We start from the raw sequence: 18,118 nt of genomic DNA on the forward strand, positions 1-18,118 counted from the left end.
TACCAAAATAGAAAGTTGAGTTTATTCCTTATTAAAGATACATAGCATGTCAGTGACTACTGTACACTTTCTGTATTTGATTATGAAATTTAAAATAATGTATCAGATAAAAACATAAAATTAATTTTTCTCAACAGCAAAGAGATTATTTGCCCCTTAAACCAACAATATCTGTAAATGACTGTACTGTTTTGAAATTAGACATAGTGCTAGCTCCTTCTAGTGGATCTTTATCGTATTCCTCCTAAATTCTTTCATGGAGAGTTTTGGCATGATTCCATTTTTAAAGATGGATTTTTTTCAACAACACTGCATTATTGTGCTGCTGTGGTTATTTCACACATGCACACACACTCAAACTGAAGAAGTGATGGTGCATAGGAGAACTGAAGAAATAAAATGCAAGTGTGCCATAGCATGTGATGAAAGAATGAGCTGTAGAAATTCAGTATCAAGAAGTGTAAAGTTTATTCATGACTCTAAAGTCAGGCCATACAATGGATAAGATTTTAAAACTTTTAATGCCGCACTGGTTTATGTGCTGAAATCAGTTACCATTCTGCCAACAGGAAAATATGGTAAATGCTAGCTTCTTTATGATTTCTTCTATATCCAATTTTGTGTAATTGCTGGTTTTGCCTCACCTAATTTTACTATAACGAGACCTTGTGAACTAACCAGTTGGTTAGTCCTGTAAGATGACTAGCGTTCATTGCCTGAACTGTAAAGCCAGCAAGCAGGGGCTTTGGTAAAGTTCTTCCTGGCTGTAGCTGTTCATTCCCACTCCCATGCTGCAGTACGCTGCTCCAGTGTCCTGGCCAGCCGCAGAAGCAGCATTGAGTTCATTGCTGAGGTGACAGCATTGAACGGGCTGGGGAGCGTCTCCTACACTGCTAGAGAACAGAGGTCCCTGAAGCAATATTTTATGGAGCCCTGGTCTGTTGTTATTATTTTATGTGGCTGCTCTGCATCACAGGTGCTTCATCTCAAACAGTTCAGCTGTCAAGATGAAACTGTTTTATCCCATACAGTACATACCTATAGTGAGATTTTAGGTGAGATTATGATGTCAATCACATTTTATCTTCAGAAATTTTATATACAGCTTTATCCAAAGTGCTAGCTTCCTTTCATAACTCTGCTGTAGACATGAATGACCATGCTTGGGATACTACATTAAGTCTAATCCTGTTTCAGGAAAGTCTTACGAATCAAAAAATGTGAAAAAAACCCCAAAGATGAAGCACAGAAAATTTGGCTCGAGTCTGAGTTTCTTCTGCTTTCGCCAATGACTGTTTTTCTTCTGTTGAACGGATAGAGAAAAAGCCATATCCCATGTCTTTATTTTAGCCTTGGTTTAATAGAAAATGTTGAAATTTTGCTAGAGCATTTTAGATATTTCCATCTTTTATTTGCATAAATTATTTGCAATTAATTATTTTCTATAGATAGGGCAATTTCTTAAAGGCTGAATGATGTTTTGCAGATCAGTGGTAGTATTTGCTCCTTTTTTCTTTCCTGTGCATATAACCTGCATGTGCTAGAAAGATTTTTTTGATTCATCATTAGGGAGTTGGGGTTTTTGTGTCGGTTTTCTTTTAATGTTTCATTACTCCATTATCTTTTCTGATGAATAAGGGTATTTAGCTATTCTGTTCTGTTTTCCAAGGGAATTTTTTCCCCCAAAAAAAGTTTTCTCTAGTTCTAGGAGGTTGTCTCCTTCAAATATTTTTTGTTTGGTTAGGTTTTGATGGGTTTTTCTGAGGGTGGTGGTAGTGGTTTTGGTTTGGGGTTTTTTTAGATTCAAAAGTGCTTAGTAGTTTCTCTATGCTGCACAGTAGATTTCTTAATAAAATATCATAAAAGATTAACTCAGATTTTCTGAAATGTTTTTCTCCATTATTTGATTAGCACTTCCAATTATAAAACCTAATTTAAAGCCAATTCTAAAACCTATTTGGTTGTTTTTTCACTATTTTGCAATGTTGTTTATGAAGGAAATGCAACCTCATAAAATATGAGGAAATATGACCTCATTTTTCTTACTTTATAGAATGTCTGTATATCCATAGGTAATTGATCCTTTTGAAGATGGTATATCCATCATTCCAGCTCTCTCTCCTCCCCGAACACATTTAGAGTCATTTCTAGAATACTGGTATATAGAAAAAATAGAAGTCAGACAGCGCTTTCAAACTATTCAGTAATGTACACAAGGGAGTGAAATGGACAATCATGGCAATAATTCGAATATGACTAATGTGATTTCCCAAGGAAATTCTTAGTTTTATAATTGCCTTGGTGAAGAATGAGGAGTTGAACTTTATATTTATTTGTCTTGAAATTAACTGCTGCTGTGTCAGAGAGATTTCTAGGGAGCAGCCTGGTCAGCCACCCGTTCCCTCTCAGCGCAGGGGGAGCTGGCAGTCAGTGTCAGGTGAGTGCTCCCTGGCTCAACCTGCTTCCCAGGTGGCAGCTGATTCATTCCAGCACTCGTCTTGCACTGTGACTGGAGCAAACTCCGTTAAGATGCTTCTGTTTTTTAGTCTTCCTGAGGTGAACTCTTACTCAGCTGTGGTCTTCAGTGAGAAGCCTTCTGACACGCTCTCAGTGTGACAAGATTGTTCTTCAGAGGGGGTTTGGGGAGTGTGATTGGATTTTTAGAAAGTAACTAAAAAAAAAAAAGCTTTTGTGGGAGCTGAAATTAAGAATATCAAGATGGAGATGGCAAAGGAAAAGTCATACTTATTTCCATTTTTCCCTGCTTCATAAATTCATGCACTGTACTTTCAAATTCTGATGCTACCTTTGTAGGATCAGTAATTCCCAAAGGTGAAGTCATCATCGTCATTGTTGTTATTATTACTATTGATGATGAATCATTCATCTGCATTTAAATGATGTTTCTCCTATTTGTTTCAAGGACTTTAGAAAGTTTTTGCCTTCTATATCACGTCAAGATTCTTTAGACTTTTTATTTACCCACCCCATGCTTACAGTTATTTTGCACGTACACCACTTTTCTCCCTAAGCCACTAGTACAGTATCTTAAAGAGGGCTGCATTATATAGAGTTCATTCAACTCAGTCTTGGCATAGTTTTATAACACAACAAATCGCAGTAACCATAACAGTATGATGACCATTTGGAGTTTTAGTCTGTCATTTGTCTGCTTTTGCTTAAACTTTGAACTGCTAATTTATTTTCATGCTATAAGTATCTTAGAGACAGTTTATAAGTGACAGTGAAATTGTTATGATATGTATAATAATCCTTCACCAATCATTGCATACTTGAGGAAGAAAAATTTTAAGCAAGTGTCCTGTAAATTTGATAACTGTAAGTTTTTCATAAGACCTGAACTATGATTTAGTAGCAGTAATATTCATTGCTGTTTGGTTTTGAGGGATAAAGTTTGCTTAACTTTCCTTGAATGTTCCTTTTTTGCTGAAGATACAGCTCAGATGTGTGTGAGAAAATATTATTTTAATAAGTAACATGCAAGTAATTTCATTTTTCTTTTGCATCCGTTTCCTCCAGTAATTATTGTTTATTTAAATAAAGAATGAAAGGACAAAACAACCTGTGAAATGAATGTGTATGGGATAATGTGCTCTACCCTGTAGGTCACTATATCCTTTTCTTCTGTGGTAAAAATGAAGATTTATAAGAATGGGAAATAAAACCACCTAAAAATTTTGTATCTTTAGAAGATATTTACTGTTACATTAGATCTTGTAGAACTGGAGAAGGGCTTCCCTTCTATTTCTTTTAAGAGGTTAATAAATAAAAGAATTGGAAGTGTTAAAGCACTTGCAGAACATTGATTATGTATTATACGAGATTCCTTATGATTCCACTTTGAGAGTTTCTGGTGAAAGATGTGGGAGAAGGGAATCACAGCTTTTATGAAGTCATCAATATAAAGACTTTGATGAATAGTTTCAAGTATTTGTATTACAAAATAAGATAAACAAAGTTGTGAGAAAATCGGCATGGTTTTAAACAGTGCAGTTACTACTGAGGAGATTTTTATGGGAAATACATGCAGTTCAATCTAGTTCATTCATTCCAGGGAATAAGTCTTTACTGAAATGATCCCATAGATTATATTTATTGCCCTTCTTCTTCTTTCACAACGATGTGATTAACAGTGGGATTTGTCCTGACTGCCAGAGATACACATTGCAGCATATCCAGTGTGATTTGGTAGGTGTTGAGATAATTGTATTCTCATTTCATTTCTGATTTGGGAAAAGATTTTTTACTGGAAAATCACAAAAAAGGAAGGTGGGAGGAAAAACGAAAAAAAAATTATTTTACTTATTTGGAAAGTTATTTTCACATGTTTAAATATTTCTACTTATGAAAAATATATCCTAACCAAGTATCTATCTGCACATTGTATTTCCAAATTTAAGTACTTTCTCTAAAATAAATACGCAAATGTAAATGTATTTGCCTGTCAGTTCTCAAGGGTTACAATGTTAGTCACATCAAAATGCATTCCCTACAAGTGGAATAGATTAATGCAACATTTTCCTGTTATGGGATGGGAACTGTATTCTGATATTTCACAGTAACGTATTTGTATTTTCCCTCTGTGATATTTTGTTAGAGTTCTGTCATGGGCCTAGCGCAGCAATAGCTTTGGTTGCGGATATGCTATATCTTTCTGACTACGAATTCAATTTTTCATATGATATAGCAGAATCCATATTAATGCACTGTGCTTATCATGTTGAGTTTAATCCACAAACATTACCATCACAAAACAAATTTTAGGATAAAAATAAACAGGTCTGGATGTGTGTTTATGTTATGAGCATGGGGAATTCAGACATTCATACTGCCCACAGAGAGACCGTAAATGTGTTAGATTATTTAGACAGCTAAAATTAGGTAAAGTGAATACCACTGTAGGAGTTTGACTGAATTCTCACCATTGGTGTCATGAGTTGCAAAAACAATATAGGCCCTTCTTAGGCATCATCCAAAAAGATGTTAATATGCTTCCGTGTGGATGAAAATGCTGAGACATTGTCTATCTTAAAAAAAATACAAAACAACAAACACAAACAAACAAACAACCCCCTCCCCCAAAAACACCAAACCCAACAAGCCCCAAAAACCCTACCTAGGCAAAAGGCATTGAAAAGTACTATTTCACTATTAGCAATCTGGAACAGTGAAAGAGGAAAACTATTGTTTCACTGAACATAAAAGTGCTTTTTAAGTGGAATATTTAATAATCAAATTAGAAAGCCACTAGCCTGATTAAATCAACATCCGTGATTCCCACTTGAACTCTTATTTAATCCTTCAAATAGTAGAGAACATAATTCATTAAAATTCGACAAAATGTTTGCAGTGTTTGGATGGTTTTAAAATTATTATTTTTGGCAATCTTTCAGGATGAGAGTTTCATGCAGTTTGGGGGAGTTTGCTGTAACAGTGAATCTTGTGTTTGTACCTGTTCTGAGGTACTCTTCACTACAACCAATAAATACCTATTATTATATATAGCTGCTTGAAGTCATACATTAGTCCTAAGATTTATTTTTCATTTAAAGGAGAAAATTATTTATAGAAGACAAACATTACATCACAATACTGAACTCCGTTTCATATTTCTGAATAAAACTGCAGATTAAGAGTTGTATACTCCTTTAACGTATCTGAGCTGTTAAAATTATATCTCCATTCATTTGGAGTGATGTCTTTAAATGCATGTTCTATTCTAAAGTAGGAATTGTTTGGATTAAATGAGTCAAAGACAATACAAATTTCACTTGGGAAATAAAAAGATCTAAAATGCTATTTGATGAGATGGAAAATGTTTGTTTTCTGTGTTTCCAAGATTGTAGTACTATTGCTTTCTGTGTAAAGAAAATACATCACAAGGCAAGAAATTATTGTCTTTCCTGATACCAAGTCCTATCTTTTGTAAATCCCCAAATGTGTGTGATAAATTAGATCAGCTAAGATTTTTATGAGGAAAGTGTGCCATACAATGTGCATACTCCACAAGAGAGAGCTGAAATCGCCCTGATTTTAGTATGTTGTTATTAGGCCTAACTGAAAATATAAGGTTTTTCCAAGTAGCTTTCTGTTGATCAACCAAAAAATTAAGTTAAAATCTGAAGTACATTTGCCAAGCATTGCTGTATGAGAATGTAAACAAGCTCGTACTTAAAAACTTTAACTGTGTTGTTTGTCAAAATTGCTTTTTGGACAGCTGTATCATTTCTCAGTACAGTTCTGAGAGACATACAGGAGATACAAATAGGTGTAACTTTTTTTTGAGCTTTTATATACTTCATTATTATGTGGTACAAGTTGGAAATCTTTCATTTCCAACCAGCCATGCTATTTGCCTGTACTTTTCTCAATGAATACAGAAGCAACTGTTGTTGAGGGCAGAGGAAGTATCTTTGCTAATGAGTTGCTCACGTGTGTGCCAGATGTTGTCTATTTACAGCAGCTGTAATGTTGGCGCAATAAGCACAGTTCAATAAAATTCAGCTTAAATGCAGAAGAAAGATTAATTTCCTAAGCTTTTAACAGATGTCTTAAACAGAACATTTTACTTGAACAGAAACATTAAACACACAAACATGGGCCATAAAAGGGAATGCTATTTCTTACTGCATTTCTGAGATTAGATTTTCGGTTAAGTATAATGGTTTATCTGTTGATCTCTAAACACATATTTAAACTACTTGTCTTGGCCATATAAGTTGTCATGTGACCTATAACAAGAGAGTCAAATGATACACAACTGATAAAATGACAAAGATACCATAAACATTAGAATGAGTGTATTAATTCTTCAAAAGTTTTCTACTTCCATGATTCATGGAAAAATCTGATAGTGACATAGTGGGCTTGTTGCAATCTGTTGCAAAATAGTCATTGGCTTCAATAAGACTCGGTCTTTTATCAAACATCTTCTGTCAGCAAACCAAATAATGAAGCACAAAATTATTTTATTTATTTCCTTTTTCTTCCCCATTGAATGTAGTTTTTGACAGTTTGCCTCCTGCACACTACAAAGAGACAATGAGCACTATACTTGTGTGGATCCAGCAGGCAGAAACTAAACTCTCCATGCCTCAGGTTGCATTTGCTGAATATGAAATCATGGAGCAGAGACTCAGGGAGCTCAAGGTGAGTCGTCAGGCTGTGGGAACGAATGTCTCAAATGAAAAGTTTAGAGGAAGAGAATGCAAAGTTGTCACGAGTCTGCTGAAGCCTACACTACACATCTTGAGTGAATTATACCCATTCGGGTTTTAGCCAAGGGCTTCAGGACATGGTGGATGCTTACTCATATCGATTCCTAAAGTTAAAGGATTGAAAGTGTTCTTCACCATTGAAACCAATTTTTTAAGATATTGAACATGTTAAGGAAAAGCCTTTGTTTGTCCCGATGATATATAAAATATTCCTTTGACGATAGATCAGGTAGTTAAGTATAGATTTAGTTAATTTCATTTTCCAGTACCGACATGGAAATGATTGCAATTTGCAAAATGCAACATGGGCTTTTTCAGATTTCCTGCTGGATTTACAAGCAGACACAAATGTGGAACGCGTTTTGCCAGTGGGTACAAACCTTCCCTGCATTTCAATGTTTGACATTGTTCTACGGTTGGATGGCTAATGAGCATGTTGTTTGATGCAACTAGTAATGCACACGCAGAAATAAAAAGTAGAATATAGAAAAAAGTTAGATGCAGAAAATTTGGGCTAAGAATTGCAAAAGTTTTTGAGAAGAAGTTATCAAAAACTTTAAATAGTAGAAACAGTTCTAAGTTTAGTGTTTTTCTCCAGGTATAGTCTGATTCTTTTGAAAGTGTAATCATTAGGGCCATAGTAAATTCCTATCTTAAATTAATGAAGTGTATGTGGATCACCTCTGTTAACAAGTGTAAACACCTCTGGTTATATTCTCAGTTCAACTAAAAAAAAACCTACTTTCTAGTTTGTGTGAAAAAAGCAATTCCAAATTGCTCAGTAGAATATGTCATTGGATGTTTTAGCAAAGGTGACCTACTTTTTTAGTTTTCAGTCCTTTCTTTAGCAGCCTTACCTATGTTTGTGAAATAAAGAGAATTGCCCAATACATGAATCAGAGTACTATTTGCGTCTTATTCACAGGCTCTACAAAGTTCTCTGCAAGAGCAGCAAAAAGGCCTGAACTATCTCAGCACAACTGTGGAAGACATGTCCAGGAAAGCCCCTGCAGAAGTCAGCCAAAGATATCGATCGGAGATTGAGGTGATCCTTGGCCGCTGGAAGAAATTATCAGCGCAGCTGGTGGAACATTGCCAGAAACTTGAGGAGCTTATGACCAAACTCCAGCGATTCCAGGTTAACCAAACTTTTTCATCCTCGACTACTATGTGGTGGCTTGTGGCTGTGAGACTATCACAGAACACATTTATACACCTCAAGAAAGTAACACCAAAGTGAAGCTCAAATGAAATTAATGAAATGAAGTTTAATGGTATGGTGGGATAAGCTTGGCCAGCAGCCGGGTGCCCCAGCTGCTCTCCCACTCCCTGTCCTCAGCAGGACAGGGGAAGAAAATAGGATGGAAAAGCTCTTGGATTGAGATAAAGACAGGGAGATCGCTTACCAGTTACCATCATGGGCGAAACAGGCACAACTTGGGGAAAACTAAAATAGATTTCTGTAGTGAGAAACAAAGACAAAAATTAAAACAACACCTCTCCCCCATCTCTTTTTCCTAGTCTGCACTCCACTGCTTTACTCTTGTCTCCTCTCCTGCCAAGGGGCACAGGGCGATGGGGAATGGGAGCTGTGGTCAGTCCATGACAGCTCTTTTCTGCTGCTCCTTCCTCCTCATTCTTTACCGCTGCTCCACCATGGGTCCTCCCATGGGCTGCAGTCCTTCAGGAAATATCTGTTCCTGTGTGGGACTCTGCATGGGCTGCAGCTTCCTTTAGGGCACATCAGCTGCCCCACTGTGAGGTCCTCCAGGGGCTGCAGGTGGATATCTTCTCCACCATGGACCTCCATGGACTGCAGGGAGACAACCTGCGTCACCATGGTCTTCACCACGGGCTGCAGGGGAATCTCTACTCCAGCAGCTGAAGCACCTCTTCTCCCTCCTTCTTCACTCACCTTGGCTGCAGGGCTGTTTCTCACTTTTTTTCTCTCCTCCTTTGCCTGTCTGGCATTTTTGCCCTTTCCTAACTGTATTATCACAGAGGCGTCACTAGCTGACCATGGGGTCAGCTGTGTCCTGTGGTGGGTCCATTGGAGGCAGATTGAAATGGCTGTGTCCAGCATAGGGGAGCACCTGGTCTCTCCTCACAAAGGCCACCCCTGCTGCCAAAACCTTGCCACATAAATCCAATATAAATAGGAAAACTGAAAAGTGGTTTTATCAATAGCATAATGAAATACTTGCAATTGTACAAAACAGAGCAATACACTTTGCTTGAGATTCCCCCCCCGCCCCCCTCCCCAGATTTTCTGGATAGAGGTTTAGAGGTTCCTCCACTACTCTTAAAAGGAGAAAGTCCTGAACATCATGACCATGCTCTGTAGAGCACGTATTTTTATAGCTACGTGAGCTATTATTGCATACAAATCTTAGCCTTTATTGCTGAAGTCACTGTAGTACAGAGTCATATAAAAGTCATTGTCTTTTCAACTCCTTGAATGACTAATCTTCCAGACGATTGTTTTAGCTGCTGCAATTTATGGAATGTGTCAGCATGGGATACAATGAAATCAGTGTCAATAAACAAAATGCATTTACAGTCTGATTGAATTCAAAATGCAAGTAATACATTCGATCTTAACTGGTAGCTGGAGACTGATCCCTTTTTAAGTAAATCCCATCAGATATCTATTTTGCAGCAATAATGAACTAAAAGTATTTGTGTAAAGGTATTAAAGTTTCATCACGAATTATGATTCTGAACTATTTTTACTGACTGATAATGGAATGCACAGTAGACACTTCAACAGTGTTTTGGTAATTGCCATTCTGAAGTATACTGATAATTTCTGTATGATTATTTTTATTAATTCAGTTCATTTTTCATGGTAGCCTGTTGCTATTAAATATATCAAGCACATTAGGAAAATGTTCCCTTTGGTTATCTATCTCATAATAGTTGTTAAGGCATTTTTGTACACATTTTAATGAAATGTCCTTTTTTGTGCTTTAATTCAACTTTGCATTCAACATATAATATCAATATGTACTTCACTGTTAATGAAAAGTTTGATGAACAAATGCATTATAATTTGCCTTTCAGATTTTTGCCATTAATAATTTTTATTTTAACATGTGCATCTAATTGTTTACCTAAGGTGGCATTTTAAGGTAATTTTAAGTGACATTTTTTAAATCTCTTTATAACTTTCAAGGTATTAGGTTATCTATGTAATGTTGCCTGGGACTGGTAAGTTTCCCTCTTTGCAAGCATTTGATGTTCAGCTTTTTTTATTAATGGCAAGAGTTAATTAAAGACTATGGAAGGGAAATTACTGACTACAAATACTCTAGTGCTAGAAACAGTAACTGAGAATCAGTCTCTGAAATGACTCATTGATCATTATATGATTTTAGTTTCTGAAGTGAATCTGTTCCAACTAGTGTTTCAGTTACAAAGTTTTTTTTTCATTCTGAGTAGCAACGGAGTTTTTCTGTGTTGTGTTCTGGTAGAGAAATTGGCAATAGGGCATGCAACTTCCACCAAAAGGAGCCTTAAATTTAAATTGAAACACAGGAGGATTCAATAGGTGAGCCTGAATTAATTGCCAAGTGTGAGTCGTCTGAAGCCATACAAGGAACCAATGAACACACAGGCAGCACCTCAACACAAAGGATATCTGGAAGGCATAAACTCGAGAGCCAGAAAGTTGCTCACTTGTAGACACATTAAACTTGACCAGAGATGGTCAGAGTGCAGGCTAAAGCGTCGGTGACAGTCCCAGATAAAATTGGTTTTGCTTGTTTGCTGTGTTTGTATTTTTCAGACAGTTCAATAATCTTGAAATTACATTGCAATGAGTTTTAGTCATAGTGCCAGGATGAATTACACTATTGCCAGTCAGGTTCTGTGCGATGCAATAAAATGTCTTTTTAATAAACAGAATGACACTAAAACACTGAAGAAGTGGATGGCTGAAGTGGATGTTTTTCTGAAGGAAGAGTGGCCTGCCCTTGGTGATTCAGAAGCACTGGAAAAGCAACTTGAGCAATGTACAGTGAGTATTACTTGCCTGCTTGGCAATTATTCGATTCTTCTCTATGAGCCTAGCTTATACAGAAGTTGCACAAATGATTACTGTTCCTAAAAATAAATTCATGTTGTAAGGGTGTTGTCTTCTGCAATGTTTTTGAACCTCCTGCATTTTCTGGGTTTGAAGGAAAATTCTGTTAAAAAATTGGAAACTTTAAAACAGAGGAGGCATACAGTGACTGTATCATTACGTATTTATAGTAGGAGCCAAACATCAAAGAGAGTACTTGCAGCAAATAATAAGTTAGTAGCCTCTTAAGGTAACTGCTTATTTACTTTGTTGAGTTTACAAACATTGCATGTGTATTTGTTATAAGCTGTATAATCTGTGCCAGAAGATCTTTTTCTGTATCTATTATTCACACATGATTTACAAGCTTTTCTGACTGTACCGAAAGAACTTGCAGGTATTGTGAGTTATATCCATTTTTTTTTTCACTAAACTTACAAGTTCCAGGATTTTGTCCCAGCAGAGTTTTAAAGCATCATGAAGTATTGATACTTTCATCACAGGGTTTACAAATCCTTCTGCCTGTCCCAACAGAGCATGTAAGTGCAGTGAATCTTGCAATCCATGATAGTCCCTGTCTATATGTTCAGCGGAATTTACAAGTTCTGTAAATGTTCTGGCAGGATGTGTAAATATTATGAAACATACATATTGATCTTACAGAACTATGAGCTCCTCAGACTTACCCCTTATTTAAATAAAAATGATTATAAATTATATAGGACAACTCTTATCTCTACAGACTAGTAAAATACGTGTAACTCCTTTAGAATCTGTCACCTGAATTTATGAAGAGTTTGCACAAATATTATCCATTACTGTCAAATATATAATAAAACTACCAAAATCTTCATTATCTTTTATGTGTTTACACATCCAGCCTTTTCCACTGTGTAGGAAGCCCAGGTAACATCTGCAGCATTGAAGAAGGCTGTTGTGGTTTAGCCCCAGTTAGCAATTAAGTACCATGCAGCCGGTCACTCACCCTCCCCCCGTGGTGGGATGGGGGAGAGAATTGGAAGAGCAAAAGTAAGAAAACTCGTGGGTTGAGATAAGAACAGTTTAATAATTGGAACAATAACAACAACAAAAATAATAATTTGTAATGAGACGGAAAACAACAAGAGAGCGAGAGAGGAACAAAACCCAGGAAAAAAACAAGTGATACAACCGCTCACCACCCACCGACCAACGCCCAGCCAAGTCCCTGAGCAGCGATTGCTACCCCCTGGCCAACTCCCTCCAGTTTCTATACTGAGCATGATGCCATATGGTATGGAATAGCCCTTTGGCCAGTTGGGGTCAGCTGTCCCGGCTGTGCCCCCTCCCAGCTTCTTGTGCCCCTGGCAGAGCATGAGAAGCTGAAAAGTCCTTGACCAGTGTAAGCACTGCTTAGCAACAACTAAAACATCAGTGTATTGCCAACATTATTCTCATACTAAATCCGAAACACAGCACTATATTAGCTACTTGGAAGAAAATTCACTCAATCCCAGCTGAAACCAGGACAAAGGCCTTAGGAAATAAAATTGGAAGTGGCAATTTAGAGCTACCTAAGGGCTTAAATAATATTCAACCACAAATAAAATTCTAATAACTAGACATAACCAGAGAATATCACCATTCAGATCATTTTAAGGAAGTTATCAGGTGAATTACCAACCCAAGGATAATGCTGGCATAGTTAATAAGATGGCTTCACAAATAGTTTTCCACCATTATGATGGGATGTTCTTTCACAAATGTGAATAAAAGATCTAGACATTGTAGTAGATATATGTAATATAACATTTTATATATATATATATATATATATATACACATATATATAATCATAGAATCACAGAATCATAGAATGCTTTGGATTGGAAGGGACCTTTACAGGTCATCTAGTCCAACCCCCCTGCAAGAGCAGGGACATCTTTAACTAGATCAGGTTGCCCAGAGCCCCGTCCAACCTGACCTTGAATGTTTCCAGGGATGGGGCCTCCACTACCTCTCTGGGCAACCTGTTCCAGTGCCTCACCACCCTCATTGTAAAAAATTTCTTCCTTATATCTAGTCTAAATCTACCCTCTTTTAATTTAAAACTCTTACCCCTTGTCCTATCACTACAGGTCTTGCTAAAAAGTCTGTCCCCATCTTTCCTATAGGCCCCCTTTAAGTACTGGAAGGCTGCATAATGTCTCCCCGCAGCCTTGTCTTCTCCAGGCTGAACAACCCCAACTCTCTCTGCCTGTCTTTACAGAAGAGGTGTTCCAGTCCTCTGATCATTTTCGTGGCCCTCCTCTAACAGGTCCATGTCTTTCTTGTACTGGGGACTCCAGAGCTGGACGCAGTGCTGCAGGTGGGGTCTCACCAGAGTAAAGCAGAGGGGCAGAATCACCTCCCTCGACCTGCTGGCCACACTGCTTTTGGTGCAGCCCAGGATACGGTTGGCCTCCTGGGCTGCGAGCGCACATTGTCAGCTCATGTCCAGGTTTTCGTCCATCAGTACCCCCACGTCCTTTTCTGCAGGGCTGCTCTCGATCACATCATCCCCCAGCCTGTATTGAAACCGAGGATTGCCCCGACCCAGTATACATATAGTGTATATATATAACATTTGAAACTTACACAATACATATTTTGCAAATGAACTTTATCTGATATAGCATAGCTTAACACATTACAGCTGCTCATTCCTTTTTTATTTATTTTCATAGTTAAGTCTGCTAATTGTGCTCATTTGACTGGAGATCTGGACCAAAGACACGTCAGAATCTCATGTAGACGCGTTTTGATAAGGATAGCATATCTGAAAATTTGTGTGAATGCTGATTGCCTAATCTTCTGCTACTCCTTTAGGCTTTAGTAAATGATATCCAGACAATCCAGCCCAGTTTGAACAGTGTTAATGAGGTTGGGAAGAAAATGAAGAGTGAAGCAGAGCCAGCATTTGCTTCCAGAATAGAGACAGAACTAAAGGATCTCAATGTTCAATGGGAACACATTTGCCAACAGGTATCAAGTCTCCCACTGACTGCTTCATTTTAAATTAACAATCAGGTTTCTCACTGGCAGAATTTTTCCTTCTATGCATATCCAGTAGATGTGAAACTGAATTTAGACATATTTGGTTCACATTAATTAAACTTCTATTTTAGAAATTTTATTTAGCTTGTAGCAATATATGTAAAGTATATTTCTTTATTTTATAATACAATATCTTACTATTTTAATAACAAAGTTATATACTAATATCTTAGATCTTAACAGCAATGTAATTTATGCAAATTTATCCTGCAAAACTAGCTTTCTGAAAGTGGTATATAGGCATTTGCCAAAAAATCAAGTTCTGAATTTTCTGTTGCATCGTTGTAGTCACGTGACATTACTCTAGATGAAATAAGACACTAAAGCAGTGAAGAGTTCAGAATTCAATAACTTGGAATTAAGAGTATATGTGCATGTGTGTAAATTACAGTCTCCAATGGTCATACAAATTTGAGAGAATGGGGCATAACAGGAAAAGACAGTTCTTTTATTTTAATTAAAGACATTCTTAATAAATAATTTTACAGATTAAGGAAGCTAAAAATTACTATTATTTCACTGATGGCGTTTGGATTCTCATTCTTTATGACAGTTCAAAGGAAACATCTTTCATGTTGTATTAGTTTTACTTTTTTTTCTACTTTCTCATTCTGTTGTCTACCTTTTTTTAACATATATTTGTGTAACAGTAAAACTATTACCTTTCAAGGTGGTCTAATGTTTTCTGAAATTATTATTCTTCACTTTACATGTGAAAAATAGCCACTGTATATTTTTTTGATAAACATAGTTATCAAAAAACTTAACCTTTGAAATCTGCAAGACATTTTATTGATCCAGTTCTGTAGTCTTTCCCCTTTGACCTAATGTGGAGTTTTGAATTGCTTATTTTTGTAATATTAATAAGTTGGATATCTTTGCACTTCTCTCTCAGAAATTTCAAGTAATGCCTTATGAGTTTAGAAGTCTGTTACAGTTTTCTTCTGACTTCCCTGAAAATCTGCCTGTAATAGTTCCGTTCAATACACAGCACAAATTATTGCCTCTCAGTGGGCATATCTAACACAACTTCTTCAGTAATAGCTATTAAAACACATGGGTAGTAAATATAAAAATTAGTTTGGTCTGTGAGGATTTCCTGAAAGGATTTGGAAAAATCAGCTTGAGTTGATATACATGCAGTTAATATGACTGTGAGAACTAATAATTGGCATTCACATACTCTTTCAGGTGATGGGAGATTACCCTCTCTTCTGGTGCTGTGACTGAGGAGGAGGCAATTTTGCAGGGCCACATATGGTTCTGCTTTTCTACTTGTTGAACATCACCTTTTTATTGTTACTCTGTTTCGTTCTGTAAAACATTTATGTAGAACAACATTTACGTATAACGGCCAGTCCTCAGGGATGAGTAACGAAACCAGTAACAGTCAGAAACTAAGACCAAATGCTCAGACACAATTCCTCCTGATGTTACTGAAAAAAATGTTGATAGGTCGATGCACAATTCATAGAATCATAGAATGGTTTGGGGTGGAAGGGACCTTAAATATCATCTAGTTCTAGTTCTATACATGAGCTATATAACATAAGTTATATGACCCCTATATAGTGATTGGCAAAGGATTTAACAAAAGTGTTTTTCCCTTTAAGATAAGTAGTTTCTTCCAGTAGGAGATTCCTTTTTTACTTATCTATTTTTAGGATATGCACCTTTCTGAGAGATTCAATAATGACTTCATCAGTAGAAGAAAGATAGGCATATTGCTTTATTCTCTAGCAAGTTGCATTCAGACTGGTTAGAAGGTCATCTGACTTTATAGTTCAAGAGCCTCTGGTTTCATCCTTGGATGCACTTTCAAGGTCTCCTGTGATTGTTCTTTTTACATCTTTTAGAAGATAGTTCCTGGGTGATGTTTTTTTCAGATTTGTTTTCTGATGACCTCAGCATATGTTCTAGGATCATTGAAAACTCATTCTTCACAGCAATGGCTTGCCAAAAAAAGGATGTATACACATGTGTAATACTTTCTTAATTATGTATTATTAATATCTATCTAATTACTTGTTAACATCTGCCTAATTACAGCAATGTTATTAGTATAGGATTTAATGTGGTTCTTTTCAAGCCAAAATATTGTCAAGTTTGTACAGTAGCCTTGCTTCAAGTACCATGTAATGTTTTCTTTTTTAAAGGCCTATGCTAAAAAGGCAGCATTGAAAGGTGGTTTGGATAAGACTGTGAGTCTCAGAAAGGATTTGTCGGAGATGCACGAATGGATAACACAGGCTGAGGAAGAATATCTGGAAAGAGATTTTGAGTATAAAACACCTGACGAATTACAGAAAGCTGTTGAGGAACTGAAGGTAATAGATTAACTAATTCCTTGAGCTGTGTTTAAAGTTCGTTTTGAAGCTTTCGTTATAAAGAAAGTCTACTCTTTCTTTAGAAAGGTGCCTTTTGAGATCTGCTTGTTAGCCTGAAATTTAAAGTAGTAGGCAGCTTGAAGTAATTTCTATTTGGAATATGTTGGAAGATATTTAATCTTTCACAATACTGCATTGCTTTTTTTTCTCTTTGCTTTATTGGCTACTTGATTTTAATGCAGCTTCAACATTCTTTTACTTAAGGAATAATTCCTAAGAGTCAGGTGTCAGCAGCAGTTAACTGATAGAGTGAAATCAGTTTTATGTCTTCTCTTTATATTAAAGAGAAAGGGGGGGAAAAGATTTAGGACGTCAGGATGCATGTTGGTATGTACTAAGTATGCATGATTTATTATTTCTTTAATATAACAATATAGGAACAACATATTTTGGTCTCAAGTAAATAATGTTTCTTTCATGTGGGATGAATATGGCCTTTGGACAAAAACTTTAATTTGTGATACGTGCTCAAATATGCTCTTGCTCAGCCACTGGATGTGGGCTTTATTTTTATTTCATAGGTGAATTGTTTGGCCTGTGCTATTAAGGAAGTCAGATTATATGGCCTTAACAATCTATCCAGTGCTTTGTTCACAAACTGTTCATTGTCCATAGGGTTTTGCCAGTGTTTGAGAGCATCTGACCATGCACTGATGATCTCTTTATTTACTGCCAGAAATGACTTGATGCCAGTCAGAATATACAGAATATATGGAAATATATGGAACAAGTTCAGTTCATTGTAAATGAGACAAATATATTAACAGTAAACATCTGCTCTAGAGATACAGGGTTTTTTTAGTAACTGAATAACAAAACTCAAATTTATACATTGCACTGCATAATAAAGCAGGTAAAATGTATAGTTTTAGACACAATCCCCATTATGGATTTCCTAGTGAATATTCTGTACTTCCAGCTGAAGTACAGATATGTTCAAACTGTGGCACCTCAGCCTGTGCAGATAACCAGATCATTTGTCATGCATCCCTTCACCTGCTCCTGATGATCCTTTCGCCAAAGGCTTGCAGCCACCTCTCCTGTCACACAATAGGCAAAATCTGGACCAGAATTCTTTGTTTGTCCTGCAGCCCATTTCTTCCCACAGCTAGGGAAGAGGAAAGCCAAGAGCAACCTAGTAAACCTTCTCTGGCAATGGCGGTCTGATCCCAGTTATTCTGGTTCATGGACTTCCTCAGACCCAGAGGGAATGAAGGTTGTTAGGAACAAGGATTTGTTTTAAAGTTTTCGGGCCAGGGAGTTCTCGTCTTAAATTCCTGTGAAGACCAGTACACACTGAAGACACTATGTATACCATCACACTGTTTCCAGTAGTGATATGACTCCAATCATAG

At 36.7% G+C, this 18,118-nt stretch overlaps 1 protein-coding gene across 8 annotated transcripts in view; it reads left to right on the top strand.

Annotated features, from left to right (window-relative positions):
- The window catches only part of DMD (dystrophin), a 1,157,417-nt gene that overhangs the window by 400,237 nt on the left and 739,062 nt on the right, over nucleotides 1–18,118 (top strand). For 7 of the 8 annotated variants that reach the window (XM_075520648.1, XM_075520634.1, XM_075520658.1 and 4 more), the window contains 5 exons: nucleotides 7,025–7,170; nucleotides 8,164–8,376; nucleotides 11,143–11,256; nucleotides 14,149–14,304; nucleotides 16,533–16,703. In XM_075520648.1, the coding sequence (XP_075376763.1) occupies nucleotides 7,025–7,170; nucleotides 8,164–8,376; nucleotides 11,143–11,256; nucleotides 14,149–14,304; nucleotides 16,533–16,703 (800 nt within the window). Of the gene's footprint in view, nucleotides 1–7,024; nucleotides 7,171–8,163; nucleotides 8,377–11,142; nucleotides 11,257–11,500; nucleotides 11,552–14,148; nucleotides 14,305–16,532; nucleotides 16,704–18,118 lie in introns of those variants that run through there. The other variant, XM_075520686.1, reaches the window with a different exon arrangement.

Source organism: Mycteria americana, chromosome 1 (assembly GCF_035582795.1).
Source record: "Mycteria americana isolate JAX WOST 10 ecotype Jacksonville Zoo and Gardens chromosome 1, USCA_MyAme_1.0, whole genome shotgun sequence".
NCBI lineage: Eukaryota > Metazoa > Chordata > Aves > Ciconiiformes > Ciconiidae > Mycteria > Mycteria americana.